The 7,515-nt window shown below is 62.5% G+C and overlaps 1 protein-coding gene across 1 annotated transcript in view; it reads right to left on the bottom strand.

The window, feature by feature from the left end:
- Window positions 1-1,614, bottom strand: part of GPIHBP1 (glycosylphosphatidylinositol anchored high density lipoprotein binding protein 1) — a 2,064-nt gene extending 450 nt beyond the window's left edge. Inside the window, exons 1-3 of the mRNA XM_029923280.1 lie at window positions 1,354-1,614; window positions 737-868; window positions 127-248 (exon numbers count right to left, since the gene is read on the bottom strand). Coding sequence (XP_029779140.1) covers window positions 127-248; window positions 737-868; window positions 1,354-1,405 — 306 coding nt within the window. The 5' untranslated portion in view covers window positions 1,406-1,614. The remainder of the gene's footprint in view (window positions 1-126; window positions 249-736; window positions 869-1,353) is intronic.
- Between the last annotated feature and the right edge of the window lie 5,901 nt (window positions 1,615-7,515).

The raw sequence follows: 7,515 nt of genomic DNA, 5'->3' as shown, positions 1-7,515 counted from the left end.
GGGGGGGGGAGGCCCTGGGTGGGGGGAGGGCAGCAGAGGGAGGCTAGGGTGAGGGAGAGGCCCGGGGCCAGGGGAGGCCGTCTCAGGGCTGTGTGCTTTCAACACAGGGAGATGGGGCTCCTGCCGCTCACCGGTGTTCCCGTGGGAGACGAGGGCTTTGCAGAAGCTGTGGCCGTGGACGCAGCTTTGAACCTGGTCACAGCTCTCCCCGCCGTGCAGGGCCTGGCAGGAGTAACACTGCAGCGAGGCTGAGAGGGGAGGTGGGCTCAGGCGGGGCTGCAGCGCCCCCCTCACCCCCACCCTGGTGCCTCCCCCTGCAGGCCTGTGCTCTCCCAGCTCACCCCTCTCAAAGCCTGCCCAGCGGCTCTCCCCTCACCCCTCCTGCCCCCATTCCTGCCCCTGGCCTGTGCCAAACTGTGAAGTCCACACCCGGGACCTCTGCGCCCTCTGGCCTCCCTGTGCTGGGCCTCCAGTGCGCCCTCTCTGCTCAGTGAACTCCTATTCGGCCTCCCTGCCCAGCAGTGGCTCCTTCCCTGGGCTCCCTACTCGGGAAGGCGGTGGGGGGTCCCATCCAAAGTGAGAGGGGAGGTGTGGGCTGAGGGTCAGAGCCTTCCCCCCTCCCCTGCCCCCCGGAAGACAGGTCACACATGGTCCCCTCAATAACAGCCCCCAGGGAGCCCTGCACTCAGCGGGGAGCACACAGTGCCTGCGCCCTGGGGTCGGGGTGGACGGGCACCTCCGCGCCTGCCGCCTGCCGTCACACTGGCTTCCTCGTCGTCGTCGTCGTCGTTCTCGTCGTCTTCGTCGTCATAGCCGTCCAGCCCGAAGTCCGCGTCGTCGTCCTCCTCGTCCTGCGCCCGCCCTCTGCCTGGACACACGGGGCTGGGGACGGCTGTGCACCCCGGCTCCCAGCACAGCGCACGCGCGCTCCAGGCCGTGGCCCCGCCCCTCCAGCTGTGCTTCGCCGCTTCTCTGCGGTCTCTGCGGTCTCCTTCCCCACCGTGTGCTCCCTGGTGGCCCCAGAGCTGGCGGCCCTGCGGGTTGTCTCTGCCCACACCATCAGCCGCTGCGGGCCAGCCCTGCACATCCCCACCCGGAAACCCTCAGGATGGGCTAACTGAGGCGGAACCTGCATTTTGAAGTGGAGTCTGGGGCTGGGGAGGGGCAGGTCTGGGGGTCTGCGGGAGCACAGGGCAGCTGACGGCCACCTCCCTCTGGCCTCAGACTCCGGCCTGCCCGCACCTCCCCAGCCATGTCCTCTCCTGCCCAGTACCTGGTTGCCGGCACGGAACCGTGGGCCCAGACATGCCGTCCCTCCCTGCCCGTGCTGCAGGGGTGCCCCCCCCCCAGTACCTGGCTGCTGGCAGAGCAGCAGGGCCACCAGGAGGGTCGTGAGCATCGTCATCCTGCCGGGGCCGCCGGGGTTGTGCGCTTGCCTCCTTGCTCAGGCTCTGGATCTGTGGGAAGTGGGACAGAGGCCACTTCTGGGGGCTTCCTGGAGGCCCCCGGGCCCCGGCCCCCCCAGCTCCAGCCTCAAACAATGGGCCTCACTCTGGCCCCAGCACCAGGCGTCAGGCCAGGGACAGCCCTTTCCCTCCCTGACTTCAGGGGCCTGGGGGAATAGGAAGTCACTGTGGTCGCCCTTGGCGGCGTCCTGTCACCCGTGCTGGCCCCGGAAACCTGCCCGCCTGGCCCCTGCGGGAACCAGTCCCAGGCTGCACAGGCGCCGGGGTTGGCGTCCTGGCCCCTCAAACTGCCCATCACTGACCTTCAGCCCTGAGTCAGCCTCGTCAATGTTCCAGAGTGCTCTAGGAGGATTTAATGTGAACACAATGGCGGTGCCCGCTCTGCCCCCCAGTGCTCCCCTGAGGTTTCTGTCGGGGCAGCTCACTCTGCCCCTATCCGCATGGCTCACCTCTCACCTACTGACGGCACCTCCTCCGAGAGGCCTTCCAGCCACCATCCACACATGCCCTATCCTTCCCTGACCTTGGGGGACCCTGCCCTCTCTCCATGCTGCTTGCTGGTGGGAGCGGGCCTGGCAGGGATGGGGAAGCTTCCTGGGAGCCTCGGGGGGCTGCCTTCCCTCCCCCTGCCCTCCAGCCAGTGGTGTATTTTGTGCAAGCCCGCTTGGCATGCCCCCCAGCTCTCTCCCCTGGGCACCCCTCCTCCTTTTCAGGCCATAGACCTGAGGGGTGTTGAGAGCGCCTCCCCCCTTCCTGGAGGAGATGGAGGAGTGGGGGCAGGGCATGGGGCTGGGTTGGACCTGGAGCCAGGACTGCAAGCCTGTCCGTGGTTTGACTGCCCCAGTGCCCAGGTCCCGCCCTTGACCTCCCTGGGGTCAGTGTCCCTGACTGTCCACAGGTGGGGGGGACGCTCTCTGGGAGCACCCACAGCAGAGATGAGAGGTGGCTCTGGGGTGGGACCAGCTGAGCCTGGGGCCCGGCTCCTTTCCCTGCTCTGAGTCTGGGCCCAGCCCCTTGGTCCTCCGGGCCTAGGGAGCCTCAGAGGATGGCTCGGCCATGAGCTGCCAGTGCCCGACAGCGCCTGATCTCAGTGCCCTCAGAGCCGGCTGGGATGACACTTCTTTGAAGTCTCAGTCACCAGGAGGCATCGTCCCTCCTCAGTTCCTAGGGAGCTGTGGACTGTCACCTCTCCCCGGGCCACCCTCAGCTTCCAGAGGAAGCCGCCCCAGCGCTAGCCCACACCAGGGCCAAGGTCGCTTTGCAGCCAGGGTGTCCTGCGGTTATGTGCCCACGGCCCTCGGCCCACCCTCTTCATTCCTGGATTCTGAGGCCCTGTCCCTCCCCAGGGGACCCAGCGCTGCTCCCAGGAAGGGCATAAGGGCCCTCAGAGCTATTGGGGAGCAGGGGTCTCCCCTGCCCCCCCCCACCACGCCGGGCCAGAGTTCATCGTGAGCAGCCTGCAGGGACAATGACCGTCCCGTTACTTTGCTGTCGAGTCAGCGCCCGCCTTACTGCCCAAGCCGCCGCCCAGGCCCAGTCCTGCCTGCGCAGGTGCGGGTGCGCGGCCCACGCGTGTGCACCCTGCTTCTTGAGGTGGGGGGAGCTTGGTCCCCTGCCCCAATGCCTTGGCAGCCGACACCTGGCTTCCCTGGGGTCCCCAGGCCTCAGGTCGGAGTGCGTGTGTGCCCGTCCCTGCCCCTGCAGGCCTCAGGGCTGGCGGCAGGGCCCATGTTTAGAGCCTGCATGGTAAGCGGCCTGTGCCCTGGTCTCAGAGCCCTTCTAGGTCGTGCTTCCTCCCACATCCAGGGGCAGTCTGGGGCCCCAGCTCCCGCCCTGGACCCCTGTGCAGACCCGGCTCTGCCGCTCCCTCCGGTTCGGCGGGGCTGGCTCAGGGGGTTCGCCCCACCCCAGGCCTGGCCTCCCTCTGGCCAAGGGGCTCTAGTGTGTCACGCTGCTCTTCCTCCCAGTTGTGGCTGGGCACACGGGTCAGCCCCTCTGCCAGGGCACACAGGAGGAGGAGGGGATGGGGCGGGGCCACAGGCTCCTCTGCGCAGTCCTGAGCTTGGAGCCCCTATTCTATCCCCACCCTCATCCTCCCTGTGTTGGCCTCTGTTAATCTGATCCAGACCTAGGAAAGTGTGAACAGTGTTTCTGACTCAGGAGCAAAGGTCTGACCTCTGTGGGGACAGGAAGGGCATCTGCCCACCTGCAGTACATGGGCACAGGGGAATAGACCTGTGGGAGGCAGGTGCGGGCTGGGGGGGCAGGTGCGGGCTGCGGGGGGGCAGGTGCGGGCTGCGGGGGGGGCAGGTGCGGGCTCGGGGGGCAGGTGCGGGCTGCAGCTGTGCCGGCCCTCGAATGCATGCCACTGCTCTGGCTCTTTCCCCATCTCTGCAGCTAACCCTCTCCAACTCTGGGAGCAGAGGGCGGGGCTTCCTTCTTAGAGCAGAGTCCAGACCCTGTGACCCCTGTGGCAGGGGGCCATAAGGGGGTCTCTCCTGGGGTCTCTCTCTCTGCTTCTCTCTTCCCCAGGCATGCTGCTCCTGGGGTTTGTAAAGACGTGCATGACCCTCTCTGCCCTGGCACCCAGCACTGAGAAACAAGCAGACGTGGGGGGCTGGCCACTGCCCTGCACCCCCGGTCACCCCCAGGAGCCTGCGAGGAGACGCTCAGCGTCTCAGGGGCTCATCCGCCCGGTCCTCCAGGGCGCAGGCACCAGTGATCATTTGTTCAGCCGGCCCCTCCTCCCCGCTCCCACACACCCACACCCCGGAACGCTCAGTGTCCATCCCCGCCACCTGCAGAGTCTCGCCTCTTCTCCTCGCCTCGCGGTGGAGGGTGACCGAGGGTCCCCGGGACCTGGCACCCAGTGGAGCTGCCCACGGCCTGTCAGCGCCCCCGCTCCTGCACCCGCAGCAGATTACCTGGCCCCACGGCTCTGGGGGCCTGGGGGTGAGGGTGTCCAAGCCCAGCCTGTGCCCAGCGGCACGCCCGCAGGCCCTCCAGGGACCTCAGTGCCCCCACGGCTTCTCTCTGTGTCCAGCCGCCTCTCCTGCCTGCTGGCTCTTCTTCCTCGTTTACTCTTCATGTTGGTTTATTGTGATAAGATACACACAATACAAAACATGCCACCTTCCCCGTCCTGGGGCGGGCAGCCCCCTGGCCCTAGGCACTCACGCTGTGTGCCACCTTCCCCGCTAGCCACCTCCGGAGCTTTTCATCTTTCCCAGCGGACACTCCACCATCAGACACCAGCTCGCCCGCCCCTGCTCCCAGCCCCACCGTCCTCCTCGGGCTCTGATCCTGAGGACTCCAGGGACCGCCCCGAAGTGACACATGAAGTATTTGTCCTGTGACTGGCTGGCTTCACTGAGCAGGCCTTCCGGCGCGCCCACGTGGTGGCCCGTGGCAGATTTCCCCTCCCTAATAAGGCCGGGTAGTCTTGGGGTGTGTGGCCCGCTGCGTTTTCTTTCCCCGGCCGTTGGCCCCTGTGGGGCGCTGGGGCGGCGTGCACCTTCTGGCCGCCGTGACTCGCGGTGTGCACGCGATGTGCGAGTCCCGTCAAGTCCCTGCTTCACTCTGGGTGTGTGCTCGGGGGCGGGGGTGCCGGAGCGTCCGGTGAGTCTGTGTTTAGTTAGTATTGGTTCCTGCACGTAGACACCCATGTGTCTCATTAAAAAAAAATAATAAAAAGCCTTGAAAAGCCCCCTCCTTCCTTCCTTTCCCACATCTCTTTCCTTGTGTAGCTCTCGGCGGAGTGAGTGGTGACCTCCTCACCAGCCGGGAGCTGGGCTCTGATGCATTCGTCACTGGCCGCAGGCTTCCACGCGGACCGTGGGAGGGGGTCAGAGCGTCCGGGGGATGGCGGCTCCAGCCCGTGGCACTGTGCCCGCCACACAGCCTACCCACCAGGCTGCCCCTCCCTTTGCCTGGGGCACTGGAGGCACACTGGGCACTGCCACCCCAGAGACCCACTCCTCACTCCGTGCCCCTGCTGATGGGCTCCTTGCTTGCTCCTTGGGGGGGGGGGTGCATCATGCATGTCGTTTATTTTATCTCATTAGAAATCAATCCCCCTCGCACTCACACTTAAAAAAATTTTTTTAATGTTTATTTTTGAGAGAGAGAGAGAGAGGCAGAGAGAGAGGGAGACACAGAATCCAAAGCACACTCCAGGCTCTGAGAGGTTAGCACAGGGCCTGATGTGGGGTTCGAACCCACTGACTGGGAGATCATTACCTGAGCCAAAGTTGGACACTTAACCAACTGAGCCACCCAGGTGCCCCTCACACGCTTTAGAAAAACTCTGAAAATAACTTGGCAGGCTTCTCTGCAGCTGTAGAAAGGGAGGAAGAAGCTCTTTGTGCCCCGAATCAGAAAAGTATTTCCTGGATAAAGCCGGGCTGACAGCGCGCATGGAGCTACTTTTTGAACCAATAGGGAGGAAAAAGGCTTTGCTCTCAGGAGACTTGGCGCACTGCACTATCTCCCGTCTGTCTCCAAGGCAGCGGCTTCCATTCAGATATGCCCCCTGGGCCTGTCCCATTTGCCTGGAAAAGAAACAGTGGGGGTGGGGGACAAGGCCTGGGGGCCTGGAAGGCCCCGATGGCCGAGATGGAGCTAGGAGTCTCAAGTCCAACATGGTGGCAGGGAGGCTCCAGGGCAGCCCGGGGCCCCAGGCTGAGCGGGGGCCCCTCACGGGTTCTGGGCTGGGGCCGGCCCCCAGGCTGGGTTGGTTGCTGAGGTCCGTCTGGCAGCAGAATGTCTGCACATCCACGGACAGCAGAGGACCCGCGTCCTGGGGAGGTCCCACTTGGATTCCTGGCAGGTATGGTGGCAGAATTTCAGATACAAGGTGTCGAGATTAATAAAAGGAAACCTCACTCGAAGGAGCTGGGAGGCCAGAACCGGCTGCTCTCACCCGCCCCCCCCACTTCGACATCAAGTCCGGCCTCGCAGGTGCACGCCACTCCTCTAGCCTCTCCCCTACCCAACTGCGGGCAGGGAAGTTTCCCCCTCCCCCAGCCCCAGTCCAGCCAATGAGAGACAGTCACACTTAGCCAATGAGGGGCCACTACCCTTCCAGTTTAGGCCAATGGGCTTTCATTTTAGACAGCCCCGCCCCCTCCATAAAAGAGCTTTCTTTGCCTTGTTCCGCGGGCTCGCTGATTACTTGCTTGTCTCATGTTGTTCTTTTATACTGTTCCCTAAAAAGTCAATTTTTTGCTGGTGAGATAATGGGCCGTTTTACTTTTAAGGGTTAGAAAACAAAATCCAAGGGGGGAACTTGAGGATCTACCTGGCTTTATCAAATCATTCCCGAATCAGGCACCATCCCGTCTCGCAAGTAGACGGCAGCTGGGAGGTGTCCAAGATGGAAGGATTTTGTAAGCGGGAGGACAGGAAGGTCGTAGGTGTTAACCCTAAAAAGTAAGATTTCATCTAAAACCTGTTCATGTAATTTGAGGCAGGCGGTGGGTACTCTTTCCGGTCTGGATTCTTTTACTCCTGGGGGGCTGGTGAGATCCCTCTCTATTGCGGAGGTTCCATAGCATTTGTTTAAGTGCTACACAGTACCGTGTGGTGGGAATACCCCACAATTTAAAAAAAAATCCATCATGCAGCTGATGAGCTTTGGAGTTTTGGGCTGTTTCAAATAACACTGCTAAGCACATTCTTGTTTCTTGAAAAGGATTGTGATAGAATTTACGTACAGCTAAGTGTGCAAACTGAAATGTATAGATTAATGAAATTATACATAAACACAGTAAAACCCTGGATGGTGAGTGGCTTGTTCTGCGTGTTTTCTGCAAGATGAGCAAACATTTCTAATAAACTTTAACTTGATAAACGAGTGAGGTCTTGCAATACAAGTGAGTAGTATGTGACGCTGAAAGTCACATGATCACAACTGAGCCAATGGTTCTCCCCCCCATGCGGGATTGTGGGGGATCGTCGCCCATGCTCGGATGCTCGGTCTCTGGCGGTGGTGTTTGGCAGAAATCAGTGAGTTTTCAGAACAGTGGGCACAGAACTATGCTGTCAACAT

This window comes from Suricata suricatta, chromosome 15 (genome assembly GCF_006229205.1).
Source record: "Suricata suricatta isolate VVHF042 chromosome 15, meerkat_22Aug2017_6uvM2_HiC, whole genome shotgun sequence".
NCBI classification, from domain to species: Eukaryota; Metazoa; Chordata; class Mammalia; order Carnivora; family Herpestidae; genus Suricata; species Suricata suricatta.
Note: the sequence above shows the minus strand (reverse complement) of the source record. Positions and strands in the feature narration are given on the sequence as shown.